The sequence below is a fragment of the Aulonocara stuartgranti genome (genome assembly GCF_965226115.1).
Source record: "Aulonocara stuartgranti genome assembly, chromosome: 1".
Classification (NCBI taxonomy): Eukaryota; Metazoa; Chordata; class Actinopteri; order Cichliformes; family Cichlidae; genus Aulonocara; species Aulonocara stuartgranti.
In genome coordinates, this window is record NC_138939.1 from 22,615,707 (window position 1) to 22,635,110 (window position 19,404).

At 42.0% G+C, this 19,404-nt stretch overlaps 2 protein-coding genes across 2 annotated transcripts in view; both read right to left on the reverse strand.

Moving 5' to 3' along the window:
- Positions 1 to 16,293, reverse strand: part of igdcc3 (immunoglobulin superfamily, DCC subclass, member 3) — a 70,458-nt gene extending 54,165 nt beyond the window's left edge. Inside the window, exons 1-2 of the mRNA XM_082534059.1 lie at positions 15,944 to 16,293; positions 10,212 to 10,517 (exon numbers count right to left, since the gene is read on the reverse strand). Of these exons, the coding sequence (XP_082390185.1) occupies positions 10,212 to 10,517; positions 15,944 to 16,007 (370 nt within the window). The 5' untranslated portion in view covers positions 16,008 to 16,293. The remainder of the gene's footprint in view (positions 1 to 10,211; positions 10,518 to 15,943) is intronic.
- The window catches only part of LOC309703837 (uncharacterized protein), a 435,129-nt gene that overhangs the window by 349,420 nt on the left and 66,305 nt on the right, over positions 1 to 19,404 (reverse strand). The window lies entirely within an intron of this gene.

Here is a 19,404-nt window from a genome sequence, read left to right on the forward strand (position 1 = left end):
ATGGAGCACTCTGAAAAAAACCCACGTAGGCACACACAAAGGCCCCAGCTGGCCAGGAAGTCTGAACCCAGAGCCAAAAGTTCTCAAAGTCAGCTGAAGAAGAGTGTACGCTGAACCCTACAGTATTCATTTTATATGAAACTGGCCTATATAAACTATGAAAGGAAGGATAATTAAACTTAGATAAATTAAGTTTAAGCATTTCAACAGACTTCCTGTGACACTCATAAACTTCTTTTCTCTTTTGAAAACAGATATAAAGGAAATTAGACAGCTTTAACATGTTTTACGATTATGTCACAGTTTTGTGATGTCATGATAACAAAAGTATCTAACTACAGCAAAGGTTAGCATTAAATTCAGTATCTATGGAAGCAGGGTTGCAGGCTGTGCAGCAACATGTAATTCAAAAACAACTTATCTGTTCCATTTAGACGTTACAGTAGCAAGAGCGCTCATTTTTTTTATATGTCTAAGAATGGAATTCCCTTTTTCTTAGACTACACAACAATATAAAGTTGACATGTTTACTTTGAGGTCATGACTTAAAAGCTGTAGTGTGTAGTCACTCAATCCTGTCACTTTAGGGCAAAAATAGCTCTAATGCACAACTCAGTCATTATCGTCGCATGAGCAGTGTAAAACACTGCCATGCATCTTCCCTCTTACTGAATCAATAAATTACAGTTTTTCTCAAATGTTAAAACACAAAAGCCAATCCTGTAACCCAAATGACCAGTAGTCTAAACACATTTACTAAATGTAGCCACCATATTCCAGTACCATAAACACATGTCACATGAAGACACAAGTCACAAAACACAACCCTCTGTACTCATAAATCTAAACACATCTTTCCTTGCTAAAACACATGTTGCAAAACAACTCTGCTCATATTCTCAAATGAAAGCCCATGTGATGCAAAATGCTTGCCACAGTCACCAATCTTTGAACACAGGGAACACACCTGGCGTCATTCACTACACACAATGACTCAAAATTGAAGACACTTGTTGCTAATGCTGTACCCACATGTAAAAGCAAGTTCAGAGTGCACAGTATGCTGAAGGTTCCAAACAAACACAATGGATGAAGGCAGAGTCAGGGGAAGAGGAATTTGATGCAGAGGAGGGAGAAGAGCTGGCCCTGGAAGAAGAGGAGCAGGCCAATGAGGAAGAGGAGTTCAAATGAGAGGAGGAAGAGGAGCGACCAACGAGGAAGAGGAGAAGGCCAACATGGGAGAGGAGAAGGTCCAGGAGGGAGAGCAAGACAACCTCGCACCATCATTACGGACGAGATGCGAGCAACAGCTCAGCGACATGATGCCGCACAGTGATTGTGGTGTGTGTGTGGTGTGAATAACGTAAATACACTTCACACCCTGTTCATGTTTTCAAGATTACTGTTGTGTGCAATAGATTCTGTTTTTGCATTGAGTTGTGTTACAGTAGTGTACGTACATGCAGGATTTTCTATAGATTTATACTACTCATATGAAACTCACAAATCTAAATGCCTAATCCTCTGCAGAGATCTACGACGATCCGTTACTGTATAGTTTCTAAAATATGCATTGGCAGTTATGAAACAAAGAACCTTCTCACAAATTGAGCATTGTGTTTTCAATTGTTTTGCTGTAGTGTGTAATGCTGTGTATAGTGTTTACAGTTTTGACAGCTTCGAGCTGCTCTCTTGGTGTGGGAGTTTGAGTTTTGCAGTGGGAAGGTGTGGTTGTGTTTATGTAGCTTTAGAGAAGGGTGTTGTGTTTGGACATTGGGGGACCTGGTGGTAACGTTTGTGAAATGTGTTTTAGCATTTGAGAAAAACTGTAATCGATCAATCAGTCCTCCAGCCAGTATTGTTTGAAACGTGTAAATATCAGCAAGCTCAAAAGCAACACTGAAAATGTGACAGGCACAAATAAATATCTTTACTGATATTTACAGAAAAAAAGACAGGCTGCTGCATCGCTTATTTGGGAAAGGGCGGGCTTAGTTCTCTGGTGCAGTGGCAGGGTTGGGTCATTTTATTTCACAGCCAAATCCAAGGTCACTGCCATTGCCCCGGGGCAATCATACTAGGGGGATGGGTCCCCACTGGGGAATAAGACCGAGTGTTGGAAGAGGCGAAACGTGATGGGAGTAGAATTTAAAAGAAAAAAGGGGAGGGGCATTCTGCCCTAGTGCACACAAAAAGGTCACCGTTTCCCAGATAAGGACCCCCTCTCATCGTCCAGCCCCTTATGACCTCTGACCCTTTTATTTCTACGTCAATGCCGAAACAGAGGGGGAAGAAAGAGGCAGGAGGGAGCATGGGGAAACACACCCACCCAGAGTCAGGAGTGACAAAAGGGGGCCTCAGCCACAGCTAGCTGTGTTGGTCAGGAGAACAAACGGTCAGGGCCACCGTCACAAAGCAGAGCCAACAGAGGCTGAACATCTCCACAGCCTCTGCCTGTTCCCAGCCACTCCACTGCCCCTGCATTTCATAAATGACAATAGCTGCTGGTCTGCTCCGAGAGGTACCCCAACACACACAAACACAAACAGAGCCGAGATAGTGGGAAAGAGATGGCAGAGGCCCAAAGGAGAGCTGCTGCCTGCCCATCACTGACAGGCCTTTGTCTCAGACTCTTCTGCTTGTTGGCAGAAAGATTTCCTGATCCCTGCTTAAACAAAATGCAAAACTGGACTGAGGGCCCCCCTGTGTGTGCATGTGTGTGTGTGTGTGTGTGTGTGTGTGTGTGTGTGTGTGTGTGTGTTTTGTGAAAAACTGAGAGGGCGATAATAATATCCACAACTGGCTCCACCTCCCGCCTGTCTTTGTCCTTATTACACATTTTCACAGATGCAAAAACAGAATGCATGCCAAGAAGGAGACAAAAAGAGGGGCCTTATGTGTTTTTATTGGTGGATGGTGCAGACCCCTGTAAAGACTTTTAACTGCACAATCTGGCCATAAAGGCTCTGTTAAGTGTAGTGAAGCGCGGTGACGGGGCAGGAGCGAGAGCTAACCAAGCCCTTCGTCAAGCCTGGAATCACAGGAACAACATAACACGCGCTCAAAACAAGCTCACACATCCTTATCTTTCTATCCCTGGGAGGACGCGATTGATAAAAATGACTTCCTGCAGCCAAAAACCTACGTGGTTCAAACCATAATATAAAATCTTAATGATGTGGGGCCAAAGCAAAATTCCACATTTGGAGACTAGTCCGCCTCTTCCAACCTTTGGCCCGGCCTCTGCTCTCTCTTCTTTCACCTCTCACCTCTATTACTCAGGAATTCCTCCCATGAGCCTTAAAAGCAGACAGAAGGAATTTTAGGCCCCCTATTCATTTGTTTGTTTGAGAATAGCTGGGGTGGTCCAGAGACGGCCGCAGACTTCATTAACAGAGTGCCACTTTAATCAAGACACACAAGCAAAGGTAGCACCATATGTACGTACAAACAGAATCGCGTACACGTCCACTGACAGTCATAGACAGGTTGAACTTGAATTTGAGACTAGAGCTAACCTTTTGTTTCTTCCTTTTCACTTGTTTGTTTACCACACTGTCAAATTCAAGGCACATCGAATAATCTACATCGAATAATGTCTAGAATCTACCCAGCGATGAGCTGTTTCTTTGAGGCATTTACTTTCTAAATTATGTTATTCCAGTCTGTGTTTTCCAGAGACACAAAGAACTATGAAATATGTAGAACAATGAAATCTGAATGAGCTACAGCGTACACAGCTGCTGAGAGCAGCTGCTTAGAGAGTTGGCGCACTGACAAAAAGAAGCAAAGTTTGTGTATGCGTAGATATCTGTTTTATCAATTTGTTACATATGGTGCACGCGCGCGTGTGTGTGTGTGTGTGTACAATGTGCGTACGTTTTTTTCTTAGGTTTCTGGCGCAGATTTATTTGCATTTTCAAGAGGGATCCCATAAAAATAACAGTGATGCGATTAAATCCATGTCATAACTGAAGTGCCTCTAGAGGACTAAGTTAAACACATTTAGTCTCTGAGCGGCATCGACACCTTTCTGCATCCTTTTCCTTGTTCGTGGGCTTCACTTGCCAAGTGATGCTGTTTATGCAGGCAGTTATTTTTAAAGCTTAAGGATGCTGAATCCATGGAGCAGCTAACAGTGGATATTTAGAGCTCTCCATGCATGTCTGTGCTCTGTACATGGCTGAAATCGTCTGAGCACAGCTTAGGACTTGAGCACAGTGGCAAACATTGCACTCTTAATTTTGTTGGTTCAGAAATTGTTAAATGGATAGAAATTCCAAGTTTTTTTTTAATAATGAGTAAATGAAGATGATAAGGCATGCCATGAGCAGCATGGAATCCCTTGGCGATTTTCCACCGCTTTTAGGTGAGTGACGTGCCATCTTCAGACGTAATAGAGATTCACTCCGCTCCTTCCCCACAGGACTGCTGGACAAGTTTCAGCGTTTGTCAGCATAACTACCCACGGGAGGTTTTTAGTATTGCTGTTCACTTAGCTTGCTGACAGCAAACAGCATCTTTACTTGAAGTGGAGCGTGTTACAGATAGTCAGACGACCATCGTCGTTGCCTTTCAGAAAATGAACCTGCTCTCAAATCAGAAAAATAGCGTGCTGTAATAAAACCGCTTTGTTGTTTCCGATTTTTTAATGAGCCAGAACTGAGCATTCATAATCAAGCAATGAGAGCTGCAGATTGAGTCAGCAGGTGCAGAGTAATAATCGGTTTCTGGTGCAATTACACAACCGAGGTCAGAGCTCTCATTAGTTTAGCTTGCTCGTTATGAGCAAAAAAAAAAAAAATTCTTTCTCCATCAGTTCATCTGAGCTATGCTGGCAGACAGATGGAGGAGTGCTGACCACACAGCAGGAGGGAGCACTCTCAAGTTAACATCAGCCTATGTACCTGCCCACACGAAAGGGGGCAACAACAACAAGTCTGCAATGTTTTCAAAGGGATACAGATGGATTACTGTTCTATAAGTGAAAATATGCTGGGTGCTTTGTCCAGGGTGTACCCCGCCTTTCGCCCTATGACAGCTGGGATAGGCTCCAGCGCCCCCCGCGACCCTGAAAAGGAGAAGCGGAAGCGAATGGATGGATGGATGGAAGTGAAAATATTTATATTAAACTCATTCTCATTTGGCAAGAGACAAAGGAGCCCGCCAAGAGGCTTTATGTTAAAATATGAAAGCTATGTTTTGCTGATCAATATGACAAAAAGATCACTTGCTTCACGGTAAGGCTAGGAGGAGCAAGGGAGGTGGAACAGGGAGGGGGTTGATCGAAGGCAGGGTTTGGCCTGCAGACAAAGGGAGCTAACAGGATGTAAGGATGGAGCTTCAGCGGTCACCCAGGCAGGAGCTCATTGAAAGGGGTGGGGACAGGAAGGTCGGAGCGTGATCACGAGCTACACGTGCACGCACAAGTACAAACACGCTCATGAAACCTACCATCAGCTCCACATAAATCACTCTTCCTCGCTGCTGTCTGAATCTGAGTGGCCGCTTGTGGCAATCTGTCCACAAAGCTCTGAGGAGTGGCGAACTGCAATTTTGCAGCTTCTCCCACATGTAGACTGATGAAAACATGTTTCTTTACATTTGCATCCAGAGAGGAGTTAAAGTCACATGAATGAGTGGCGTGGGTATAAACTGAGGCACTTTTACAGGCTTCCTCTGTCATGTCCTTTAACCCCCCCCCTTCTCGGTTTCTTGTTTTTTTCATTACAGTCTTGTTGAGAGGCCTGCCATATAACAGTAGTTCAATGGTGGTTTTCGGACTAAACAAGGTGGATATTATGCATACTGAAGCGATTTGTAAAATAATAACATAGTCACGTGCACATATGATGCTATTTTACTACTTATTACTTCATTCCCGACTCATATTCACAGTGAACAAGCTTATTGCGTGCACACTGCTGGCTTTTTAGATCTCTTCAAACAGTCCCTGAGGTCAACTGCAGTCTCTATATAAGAGTCGAACAGGGTGAACACATATTTCCTACCAAAGCTTCAGCTCTTTACAAATAATTCCAGACAAACAGACAAAAGCAAGTCATTTCAATTGATCCTAAAAGCTATTTTGTAACAGAGGGCTTTTGTGGTGTGTTGCCTGGTGACGAGGGTGTGCTTGTGGGGGAGGGGTGGGAGCCCTGGCTGGGTCCACTGTACCGGGCTTGTCATTCATCCAAATGATGAAAAGCTTCCGGAGCCTAAGCTAATGAGGAGGTCTGAGAGAAAGTGAGGAAAGAGAGAGAAATGGACTATCAAAGAGATAAAATTTGGGAGGGAAAAAATTCCAAGTGTTTCCTGGACCGACTGTCGATTTAGAGGGGCAACAGGGAGTCAGTCCTGCACCAGCTCCCGACTGTGAGCTCACACAAACGGTTGTCAAGCAAATAAAAAGTAAAATTTATGGAGGGTGGTAGTGTGCAATAAGATGGAGGATTCATCCACTGGGAGGGCTATAAAGAGGCTTCAGTAATCGCACCACCTATTGCATCACAGTGGTGCAAGTCACTCTCTGTTGTGAGAGGGACTATAACCCAGCAAATTACCACTAAAACACAAAGACAGAGGCAACATTAACAAACACTGAACAGGAAAAGAAACAAACACGAGTCACTGGCCCTGTTAAGGAGAGCATTTCCTTATTTTGTTCCATTTGTCTTTGTAAAAATGTTGAAAACACTTTGTCCTATTTAATCCATGCCCACTGCATAACTCTGGCAGGCCAAGACAAGATGAAATAGAACAAGGTTTTATGTTATTTACCTAATACCTGGTGATGAGTGCCACGAGAACACATCTGGGCTGAACAGGTGACCTCAGAAACATGGAGTTGGAGGAGTGCCAGAAATTAGGTTTAGTAATAAGGAATACTATTTCACTCTTTACAGCAAATGTATAGTATTTCAGACACATACTGCAACAGAAATAATACAGGCATGAAAGCCACGTCGTGTTTCCTGTTTCAAGATTGGGAAAAAACAAGATCTCAATTACAACAATGAAGAGAATGAAAGATAACAATTAAATGAAACTGTAGTATTTTATGACATATGTACTAAAAGTATCAAAGACATGACAGATAAAAGAGTTTATTTCATTTTAAGACTACAAGTTCTTGCTTTTAGTGATGGCTTTTCATCGAAACTCTATTAAGGAGGAAGACTGACGACAAGAACAAAGCCTTGTCTCATTCAACGCTTTGTCAACAAACTGGTCAACACAGCTCAGAGGGTCAAAGCTCAGAGGTCAGAATGTGACTTTCAGTAATTCACTAGTCCCTACCTAATCAATACCAATCAAGGGTAAACCCGGAAAAGGTCAGAGGGAGAACAAAGCCAAGTCAAAACAGGATAAATCAACCGTGAAAGATTTTGAACTTGAGCTACCATGTTCACTCAAGATTTGCTTTGAGGTTTGCTCCTGGTTAAATTTATTCACTGTTCACTCATTAAATCTGTTTTCATTCATCGAATTTTCCAGAAGCAGAGGGAGCGAGAGGACTGCTTCACACTTGCATAATTCTTAATTGTTCATGCTAAAACCCTAATGAACCATTGAACTAAAGAAAGATTAATTTGCTTTACAGTTAAATAACAATTAGAAAGGCGTAGCTTGACGTTGTTGCGCCCTTAAAATTAAGTGTGATTATGATATGGTTTGGAATCATCAGAAAGGATTTCAGATATATTCAAGGCAGATTAGTAATGCAGAGTGTTGCATGGTTGGAGAGTGGAATAGATGCTTTCACTGGATCACAATTCCACACTAGAGAAACATTGATATATATATATATATATATATATATATATATATATATATATATATATATATATATATATATATATATCTCAATGTTTCTCTCGTCCATCAAAAAATATTGCTAATGGAATCGACCCAGAGAATAATAACCATGTAGCTAATGCTATACATACTGAAATATTTAACAGCTTTACATAAAAATGCAAATTAACTATATTTGAGAATAGTGTATTTTAGGTCACAAAACCTTATTATCCCTCCAGGACCATGTGTTAGTCTAACTGGGATTCAAACTGAATCTCTAAATGAGTAGAGCCTGACTCATATATCAGCTTGAGTCAATATATCGCCTATTTCCCGGTATGTGTTAGCTATTTGCCGTTATATCTGCGGAATCTGCATTTCTAATTGTCGATAAATACAAAGAAAAGCAAAAATGGGGGAAACAACCTTCAACCACTGTATAAGTGTTGCCAGCAACTTTTCTGCTAGCAACACATGTCCTTGAAATGACACAAAGACAACAACCAACTGATCTGAGCAGAGTTGGGTAGAGTATAAACGAGCAATCCACGACTTTTTGTCACATTTAAACATGATTATTTTTAAATTGTGTTGTTATATTAGATCAGCAAGGATTTAGATCTAGTTACACACTGCATGTGTGAGAGAAAAAAATATTCGATGATATATTGTATTTTTCAAATCTCTAAATATCGGTGTGGGCATTGTTAAAAACCGTACATCAGTCAGGCTCCACAAATTAATGTGGGGGGGTTTTTTCCACCAAGTTTTCCTACCCCTGATTCATTTTGTGAAATGAAGGGGCACTACTGTTGACTTTTCCCTCATGCAGAATCAAAAATGTGCCGCAACAGAGGATTCAATATGACCTTTGAAAAGAAAGACCTTTTAGGGAGGCTGTGAAAGGTTGCATGTGCTTGACAACGCCAGCCACTGAGCTGCAGTGACTTTTCCCTCTGGCCAGTGAGACGTCCATGCTAACCTCCCTATCCCACTGGGTTAAAAGCTGTATTGGGCACAACAGCACAGCAGTACCCTGTCTACATATAACCACAGGAATCAACAGGCTTCTGTGAGCCTTTGTCCATCTCTGTGTTTGAGAATATACATAACAGAGCCTTCGAAAAAGACTTAACTCGGCACAATGTGGAGCAGTACAGTATCACTAAAACTGCAGGAGGAGTGTGGATCCTGGATGCCTTTGACTTAAAGTAAGTGGAGACATGCGAAACGGTGACAAGATTAAAAATGCAGTAACAATTAACCATGGCAACAACGCAGGGAAAACGGGGTTGAACTAGAGGGACTTCAAACAAAGGGTCTGGTCGTCATGCTTGAGAAAATGCACCTTGATGCCTCTACCACTGAGTGGGTTGCTGGGTTTCTTCGAGCTTATTGCACTCTTACAAAGCAGCTTGGAGACTCTCAGTATGAGCGCTTGTTAATGCTAAATTCAAAAGGCTTCTATTTCTAAGCAGCACTGCAGATGAGCATCAGAAAGTTCATTACACTCAAAGGCGTAGATTAAATTATTCAAGCAGCTGGGGATATATTAAGAGCATTTACTTGAGCATGCACAGCAGCAATACAGAGACTAAACCAAAATACCTGAGGTAAGCTTCCATTACAATGTTTACATTTTATTTATAGAAAAATGATCATAACTCAAAATCACAAGTAAGTGCTTGTGATTCTGCTTGTGTTGTAACTGCATTGACTTCCATTCAGTTAAAACAATCAGTTCGAGACAAACTGATATATTGGTATCCTGATATAGGATAATGTAGGATGATGAAGCCAGTATCTCATAATGACAACAAAAGAGCAATAAAATCAACAGAGATGTCAATCATAATCATGGTCAGCTAATTCCAGAGTGAAGGAGACTTCCTCTACATGACATCAGCTGGACTCTTTTTTTTTTTAAGTCCAAAAAAAAAAATTCTTAGTGTAATTCATATATGTCGTCAACTTTTGCTGTTTATTTCACCGTGCACTTTAATATACTGCAAGGGAGCACCGGTGTATTCAAATAAGTGCGACGCATTTAAACCAACCCATATGGAAAAGAAATAGTAAAAACTTATATATGATTTACTCATGAAAGTGGCCACTTTCTCATTACTTTCATATATTGTTTTAGTAAGTATCCAAAACATACAAGTTTCATTATATAATTTTTCAAGGGGTCTTATATCTGTTTTCACTCTTATATGCTTTTCATACAAGTTTCACACAAGACAGATACAAACTTTATAAGATTTATATATATCTTTTCCTTATGGGAAGAAAAATCCTCCCTGGCTGAAAAATTTCACTTCCAGAAACTACCCCCCAAAATTCAGTAGTTACTGGGGACTGCTCGCTGCTACTACCATTTATTTATGCTGATGACCAAAAGAAAGACTTACTGGCTGCCTGAATGCGTGCCTTACGGCTCACCACCAACCCAAAGGAATTCTGGGCGATGCACTCGTAGTCGCCCTCATCAGAGGAGCCGTCAGATTTGGTCTTCTGGAAGTGTGCAATCAGCAGCGAGCCATTGATGAAGGTGGTATGATGCTGGTCCTGAGTTAAAAGTAGGCCATTACGCCTCCACTGTGTCGTAATCGGGGGGATGCCATCCACCTGGCAGTGGAGCATGAGAGGCTGCTCCTGCACAGCAATAATGTCACTGGGCTCCAAGGTGAAGGACAGCTCTGCCTCGCACATCACACCTGAGGAAACACAAACACATACATTTTAACACAAAAATAAATGGTAAAATGGACTAATGTTTATATATTTATATAGCGCTTTTCTACTGTAACTCAGGACTCAAAAGGCTTTTTACAACAAATTTCCTTCAACCAATCACAAACCGTTTGTTTCTATACCTATTCACCTGGTCACACAGATGCACCGGGCCAACTCAGGGTTCATCTTGCCCAAGCCAGGGACTGAACCACAGACCTTGCAATCAAGTTCCATTACAGCTCCAGATTGAGCTATTGAGTGTGCGTGCAAAATGTGGTGGCGTTGGCTGTGTATGATTACTGGAAACCACACGACCTCGAGTTGAGTAACTTGCGTTACCCATGTTATGCTCTCACTTCCTTTAAGTCTATTTCATTCACACATTTTTACTGTTTCTCCTTTACTAAACTACAATCTCATTTTCATTTTTATCACCAATTCAGTGCTCTCCATTTAAATGTTAGCAGGAAGAGCGCTGCAGAGTTTGGAGTAACTGTCAGTTTAAAGATTCTTCACAGCTTTGCTTTGACCTAATATTAAACACAGGTGCATATAAAGCTCAGAGGAGTCAGCTTTAATAGTAATGAGTAAAAGCTGAATTCCTAACATAAAAAAAAAATCTACACAGTGAGTGTAATAGTTGTAAAATATGTGTTATGTGACCTCCGCGATAGTCCTTCGGGGCCTTACTGCAGCATTCTATGTAAGGTGGAGAGATGAATGGACCCAATACCTATAATACATAATCCTTATGAAAACTCCTTGTGAAATCATACATTTATTATCTTATGTGCGTCACAAAATATCTTCCTTTTAATTTACATTTATTTTTCTCTGTCAAGTTAGTGAAGCTTTTTTAGCCTTTTTCAATGCCATTCATCCTTTTCAACAACCCTTACTACCCGGGGTCACAATGGATGCCAACCACTGCATCAAAGCTGATAATTTCCACATTAACCTCTGAAGCAAACAGTAACCATGTTCCTAATGTCCTTATAGCTGCTCACCAGGCCTCACACCTGATGAATACCCCTATGGAAAAGAAATATTAAAAACTTATATGATTTACTCATGAAAGTGGCCACTTTCTCATTACTTTCATATATTGTTTTAGTAAGTGTCCAAAACATACAAGTTTCATTTATATAATTTTTCAAGGGATCTTGAAACAGGGGATATCTGTTTTCACTCTTGTATGCTTTTCATACAAGTTTCACACAAGACAGATACAAACTTTTATTTATATATATCTTTTCCATATGGGTAAAATGCCTTGGCTGAGCCACCTCCGGGCTACAGTCCCAAGAGGATTCACCGTCTGTGGAGTGAACGCACCCCAAGCGAGTGTATTCTTGTACTAAAGAAAAGCACTTGTAGTCTTCTAGTGACTGTACCGTTTAACCTGTGGCTGTAACACTGTCACAGCTCATTCGCACTTTCATTTTCATCCGTCAGCACAAAATTATGCAGTTTTTCTTAACCGCGCTCACAAATCTAATGTGGTTAGTGCAGATCAGATTTTCAGTGTCTGCAGTCTCTGAGGGTAAAAGAGGTTGCCGGGAGAATAATAAATAAAGGATGTAAACAGCCTGACTTGGCTTGGTACTATAAAAGAGGAGCTTAGCGAGCTCTCTTGGTATCACGTTTCAGCTGCTGATGGACTGAGCATTACCAGTTTCTGCCCCAGGCCTTGGAATCTGGTGGGACGGGCTAGGGGAGGGCAGCAGAGGGGGGCAAAGCACAGGGGTCAAAACACAGAACCTCTGGCTTCATCATTTCAAATTCCAGAAGAGAACCACTTCCCCTGAGGAAAAGGCAGGGAATTCACTGACACACTCCACGAAGATCACATATGGAGCATAATGTAAAGAAGCAGCTCTCCCTATGTTCTGTGTCCCTTCCTTACTCCCCCCCCCCCCCCCCCTCCCCCTTACACTCAACAAGCACGGTAAGTGAAATGACCATGAGACCAGAAGAGACATCAGTGGTACCACTTGTGAAAAACAAGGGGGTGGTATTGGAGGAATAATTAACCCTTAGCTGTCAGATCCTGCTGCCTGAGCTGCTGCTCTTTAAAATGATGCCGGCCACAGAGCTCCATCTCGTTTGATCCAAATAATATCCCGCTTTCAAACAGAATCAGTCGGCAGATTTAAAAGAAAAAGAAAAAGGCAGCAGCCACACACCCAGGATGTTTTCCACTCAGCTCTACATTATTTGTGTAAACTGAAAGTATATTGGAGGCTTTTTATTCTCCTCTTTCAAAGCTGGCAAAAAAGACATTAATCAATGTTATCAAGCCTCGGAGCAGACAGGATAATAACATTTTAGTGTTCAGTGTGTATACGGGCTCATTGATCTGGAGTGGATTAAACAACTTTAATGATTTTGTGTTCAAGCAATCAGAGTTTCTTCCATTAGCTAAAACAATCTGAGGTTGCTGGGCTCTGGCTTTCCCTATAAATATAGTGTGCTGCTAGAGTGATTGTTTAATGCCATTCTGAGCACTGGCTCGGTAGAAGGTTACAAACAACAGTATGAGAAAGGTCAGGGAAAATAATTTTCACCACAGCAGCAGATTATAAGACAGATAGATCCAATAATGCACAGGCAGAAGGAGGACAACAGAAGGAGGGGAGAGCCGGATTTTGCGCTCTGTGTGCTTTAGGTTAAGGTCATCTGTGAATGCCGAGCATCCAGGGGTGTGCAGAGGGAGAGGAAATCACAGCTGTACAAATTAGTGGCAAAACCAGTGGCCTAGCCACAGAAACACGTTTGCGGGCATCAGGGTCTTCAGGCTTGGCTCTTCGTGCCTTGACGAGGAGACAGACACACATTCACACAATTTTATGCTCTTTTCATGCCCAGAAAACAGGCACTAGCGCAGGGGATTAGCGGGTAAGACTAGAGACGACCGTCAGCTAAGTGCAACTCATGCTTTGGCTTGCTTACTATTGACAGATAAGTGTGGCGGGCTGGCACTAAGATTTATTGCTGCAATAGTAGAGTGAAGATGACACCCAGTGACTCACAGACAGATCAGAGCTAGCAGACACAAGCGCCACTGACAGAGCTAAGTAAGCTCAGGACACACCACAAGCAAAGTGAGGATACAAAGTTACTGACATCATATCACATGATAGCACAATAATAATAGGTGTAGTCCAAGTCCAGACATTATACTTAACTAAACTTAATCAACTAGATTAGAATTACTTACAAAAGGCCTTGTTGAAAAACTACGATCTGTGATATAGTCTTAGAGATTCAAGTTAAATATGACATTAAAGGAAAAGTAAGGTTGACTAAAGCAGTTTTATCAGTAGTTACCTGCGTTCTCTTCTCACTCTGTCATTATGTGCGTGTTAAGTGTGACTCTAAATACTGCATTAACTCAAAGATGGGGTTTATTTTCAATGCATGGCTTGATTGAAATGCTTCCCACACTTCACAGGTACACACACACACACATATATATATATATATGAACTGTAGATGGAAAAACTGCGGCGGCACTATCTTGTGAGTGTCAAGAATTAAATAAAAATAGACTTTTAAAAAAACACCAAAAACTTGAAACTTTAAGTATGATTGAGTGCGTAAGTGCAGATGAAACAAACGAGAGTTGTGAGCATGAATAAAACCATTAAAATGAACAACTTCAATTCCTTTGCTGGTTATAAAGCCTCTAATGTCTGGCTAAAAACAAACAAACAAACAAACAAACAAACAAACCAATATTTATTTCTTTTCCTGGTGGAAGACTATATGTGCAGGACTGATGCTAAATTTCTCTCCTAGAGGCTTCAGCTTGATATATTATTAATCAATACTCTGGTTTTCTAGCTACCTTTATGCTCCATCGCATTAAAGAGCGTGCTGCTTCAACTGATATTTACCCATTATAATAGAAGCTTGGAGCTGTTTAGTTATGGTAATAATGCTAAGAAGTAGCCCATGAGGTGAAAAGAAAGTAGTTGCACAGTTCAGCTCTCTCCATTACTCATCTGTTGCCGGTGAACTGCGCAATCTTCCCTCAGATTAACCAAATCATTTTGAATTAAAATGCAAATCAGTTTGGATTTTTGATGCTCTCGTTTTTCTCTGAAGCTCGAAACTCACAAGCCACCTCAGAGCCGTCCATTCAAAGCAAATAATTAACCCTCTGATAAACTGAACTTTTTTTTAATCGTGAGATCTTCAGAGTGATGCTCTGAACTCTTCCTGGCTCTCTGACTTCTTCAGTCCCCATGAGATCTAAGGCCAGCTTTGGTCTGAATTCTTTTCTCTGTGTTATCAAAACTGCCTAAAATATCATAAAAAGTGCCTTTATCTAAACTGAATCTAATCTCTGCGGCGGCCAGGCACTTGAAAGCGCTTCATTTCCTTAATGTGATGGGAAGATTGGAGCTTCATCCATCACAGAGCTCTGTTTCTGACGTTTTTGTTCCCAGCCCTCTCGCTGAACATGTTATGAACCACTGTGTACAGGCCTTTATGATTCCAGTGGGGCCTTTGTGGGTCCCTGTGTGGTATGCTTTGCAAATACTCAATACTCTCTCTTGCCTTTGAATTAAGGGGGCCCCACATAGAGCGAGAGAGAAACTGTCTGTCATATTGAACAAAGGGATGTGAAAGAAAATTTGAAAAGAAAGAGAGAGACAGTCTTGACATTTAATCTGTACAAATATTCTCCCCAGCAGGCAATAACTACAGTCGTTTAATCTATTCTGAGAGCAATAACCACTGTCACCTCACCCAGTCGCAGGGTGGTGTGCTCTGAGGACTGGACAGTCAAGACCTCCATCTGCTTTGAAAAAGTCCCCTGATATTAAATGAAACTATTTATGAGAGGCGCATAGTCACTTTTTACAAGTTAGCTGTGAGTTAAGCCCTTCTAACCTGCACACTGTTGGCTCCTGTTGGCAAGACTTTCTCTGTGTAGGCAATCATAGTTCACCCTTAACTTTAATCTAATGTGGATCAAAATACGTGCAAATGAGATATCGACCCTCATTATTGGGGGACTACAGCAAACTTGGGTGGGATGCCTCGTATCGTGGAGCTACCTGGACATCTGAGTGCTCCGAAGCATCTGTGCGTAAAAACACTTACAGTACAAGCGCTGCAGAAAGCACAGAGTACAACTTTAAGCACACTCCAGGTGTTGGTGCACATGTCGGCAAAGTGCACACACGGGCATTCCGTGGTGCACGAGACACAAGGGCGCTCACTCCGGCTCTTACTGCCCAGAATACAAACAGACACCGGAGAGGGGCCAAGTTCAGGGTTACTGGTCACTAACAGGCTCGCTGCTTGCTGTAAGCACCGAGCTGAGAGAGGCTGTCCTCCTCTGTCACGCTGTTACACTCTGCTGCATGCTACGCTATAAGATAATGCCACTTACCGATTAAAGCGTTCAGGAGTATTCCCAAAAAGCACAGAAGGCGGCGGCGCCTTGTGGGTGCCATTTAAACACGGAAGATATTCCAGCACTCGCAGAGAACAACGTGAGATGAACAAACACGGGTCAAAGAAAAAAAAAGAGCGAAAGGAGCGCAGACGTCCAGCTTCAGATACTACATGTTCCGACCTACAGTGCTACATTGAGGTGGTGGGTCGCAGGGGTTGAACGAGATTTCGCCATTTTTAACCATCTATCAGCAGTCTGTCAGCATCCCGCTCTCTCTCTCTAGCCTCCTCACTCACTCTGCTGTATCCTAAAAACTGCCTCAACCCCCCCCTCCCCCTCTCTCTCTCTCTCTCTCTCTCTCTCTCTCACACACACACACACACACACACACACACACACACACACACACACACACACACACTGAATCTGGTCTCAAACAAAAGAGCCGACTGCTGACTGTTTTGCTCTCAGTGCACGAGAAACCTGCACAAGCGGCATGATTTCTGCATGTCAGGAAAACAAAGCCAACCTTGTATCAGTACAGATGACTGCTCCTAATTACAGCAATCAGTCATTATCCCAATAATAAAAAAGAATAATTAATTGAGATTATATCGATTTTCATACGGGAAATATGACGTAACAAGCCTCAGATATCAGTAAATTAATAAATAAATTAACAGACTGTGACAATGAATGATTTTTATTGTATGAAATAAAAAATAGCAACCATCTGGTTCCAAACTGAACACATGACATCTGTGTCTTTAATTGTTCGTTAGTTTGCGCTGGTTTGGGTTTGTTTTCAGCTTCAGTTCTACGAGGACAATGAAACCAAAATGGTGTAACTGTGTCAGGTTGGCTGTATGTGTTTTATTTAAAGCTGATGGTTCAGCACAAGTAAACCTGATATGATAAATAAGGAAGGAGGGCTTCCGAGCACAAGGTTACGACAAAGCTCAGCTGTTTAGCTGTAGACGAGCTCCTCCTAGTGGCGGTATTTATGAATCTGTGTACACCTTATCTGTGTCAGCCATGCGCTCCGTTATTTACTGGACTAACACGTGTCACATGTTTAAAAAACCACACTCAGTGATGACTTCATTAGGTGCAGCCTGCTAGTACCGGGATGGTCTTCAGATCGATTCTGCAAGTTGCAGGAAATTCTGGTCCATGTTGACATGACAGCATCACACAGTTGCTGCACATTTGTTGGGCTGTACATCCATGATGTGAATCCTACCACATCCCAAAGGTGCTGTACTGGACTGAGATATTTCAAGCCTTTATTTGTTATAATTTTGTTGGCCATGGCTTACAACTTGTGAAAACCCCCAATTCAAAAGCTCAGAAAATCAGAATATTACACGAAAACAATAAAACAAAGATTTTAAATAGAGAAATGTCGGACCTCTGAAAAGTAATCATGCATATGTACTCGGTACTTGGTTTGGGTCACATGAATTACTGCCTCAGTGCGGCATAGTATATATGCCCTATGCCACTGAGGTGTTATGTAAGCCAGGATGCTTCAATAGTGGCCTTCAGCTCTTCTCTATTGTTCAGTCTCATGTCTCTCATCTTTCTCTTGGCAATGCCCCATAGATTCTCTTTGGAGTTCAGGTCAGGTGAGTTTTCTGACCAATGAAGCACAACAATCCCATGATCATTGAGCCAGGTTTTGGTACTTTTGGCAGCGTGGGCAGGTGCCAAGTCCTGCTGGAAACTGATGTCAGCATCTCCATAAAGCTCGTCTGCAGAAGGAAGCTGGTAGACGGCTGCGTTGCCACAGGATGTCCAGAACTCAAAGGACAAATATCAGCCAGAGAAAATTCATTGAATTTATTTAAAATAGCTGTTTTAGGTCCTCCTCCTTTAACCCTTTCATGCATGGATTATGACAACTTCAATCAGGATTTTTCTCTTAAGTACTTTAATTCATCTTTTCATGCCTAAAGATGAAATCCCTATTGAGGTTGGCATACTTCATGCATGACAGGGTTAAATAGCAATAATTACAATGAAACACGACATACATCTCTAGTAACATTAAACGACCAGTGGGTGGCAGGGTATGGCGTGACACATCAGTGTCCGGTGTAGTGGTTTATGTGCAAGTATACCATCAACACTGACACAAATACAAGAAAACAGCCTTTGAATAGCTGTCCACTGTAGTGACCACTATGCGTGAAAGGGTTAAGGAGCAAAGTTAGCTTTAAGCCAACCCTGCTGTTATTGGCTGCCCCTCGCAAACAGAAGGTTTGAACACTAGGTATCTGTGTGTCTAAAACTATGTATGGCTGTGGTTCATTGGGCAGAGCTAGTTCAGTCCCCAGTTCTTACAGTCTGCATGTAGAAAGTATCCTTGGGTAAGATGCTGCTTCCCAAGTAATATCTCTGTCTAAATAAATAAATAAATCTGGGTAAATTCCCAGATGATTAAACATGGAACTATTTTCCTGGTAATACCTGAAATGAGTAAAGAAAATCAACTTATTTATACCTATTTATGCAAGATAATTCATAACTTTATTGAGGGGGTTATATTGGTTGGGTCTGATTATTGGGGGGGTCATAACCTCCCTAACCACCCTGGAAATTACGCCCCTGCTCCCAAGTGTCCTCAGATGCTTCTATCAGTGTGTGTGTGTGTGTGTGTGTGTGTGTGTGTGTGTGTGTGTGTGTGTTTTACCCAGAGTTTGGTGGCTATAGCATTGGCTTGTGGAGGGAGGAGGAGGCCTTTTCTGTCAAGCAGACAGAGACCTTGTGTGTGCTGCGAAATAGCAACAAGGGTTGAGAGCAGTTTATCAGATGTAAGCATCAGCAAGGTCTCAGCAAAAAAAAACAATTAGGCAAAGCAAAAAGCTTGTACTAATGTGTGTGAATGAGTGAAAGATGTGTAGAGTAGAAAGTGCTTGAGTGCTCAGTTAATGTAAAGAAGTGGTCTACGAGTACTAAAACATCCTCGTCAGCTACTGAAAATCATCTTTAGCATCTTTAGTTTTTGCATTTGTTGTGGTCAGGAACTGGCGGGAGAAAATGAATGAGAATATTCCTCTGGTCTTTAAGATAGAGTCATTTTTTTCTGCTCATTTCCAGTTAAATATTTTATTTGTGGATTCCACTATATCGCTTCGCATAACTCACAGTTTTCTCTCTCTCTCTCCACATATATAGATATAGATATAAAATATCCCCCGCTCACCCCTGCAGGCAGTCTATCCTTCAAGCTCAGGTCCTCTACCAGAGGCCTGGGAGCTTGAGGGTCCTGCGCAGTATCTTAGCTGTTCCCAGGACTGCGCTCTTCTGGACAGAGATCTGTTATTCCCGGGATCTGCTGGAGCCACTCGCCTAGCTTGGGAGTCACCGCACCTAGTGCTCCGATTACCACGGGGACCACCGTTACCTTCACCCTCCACATCCTCTCGAGCTCTTCTCTGAGCCCTTGGTAT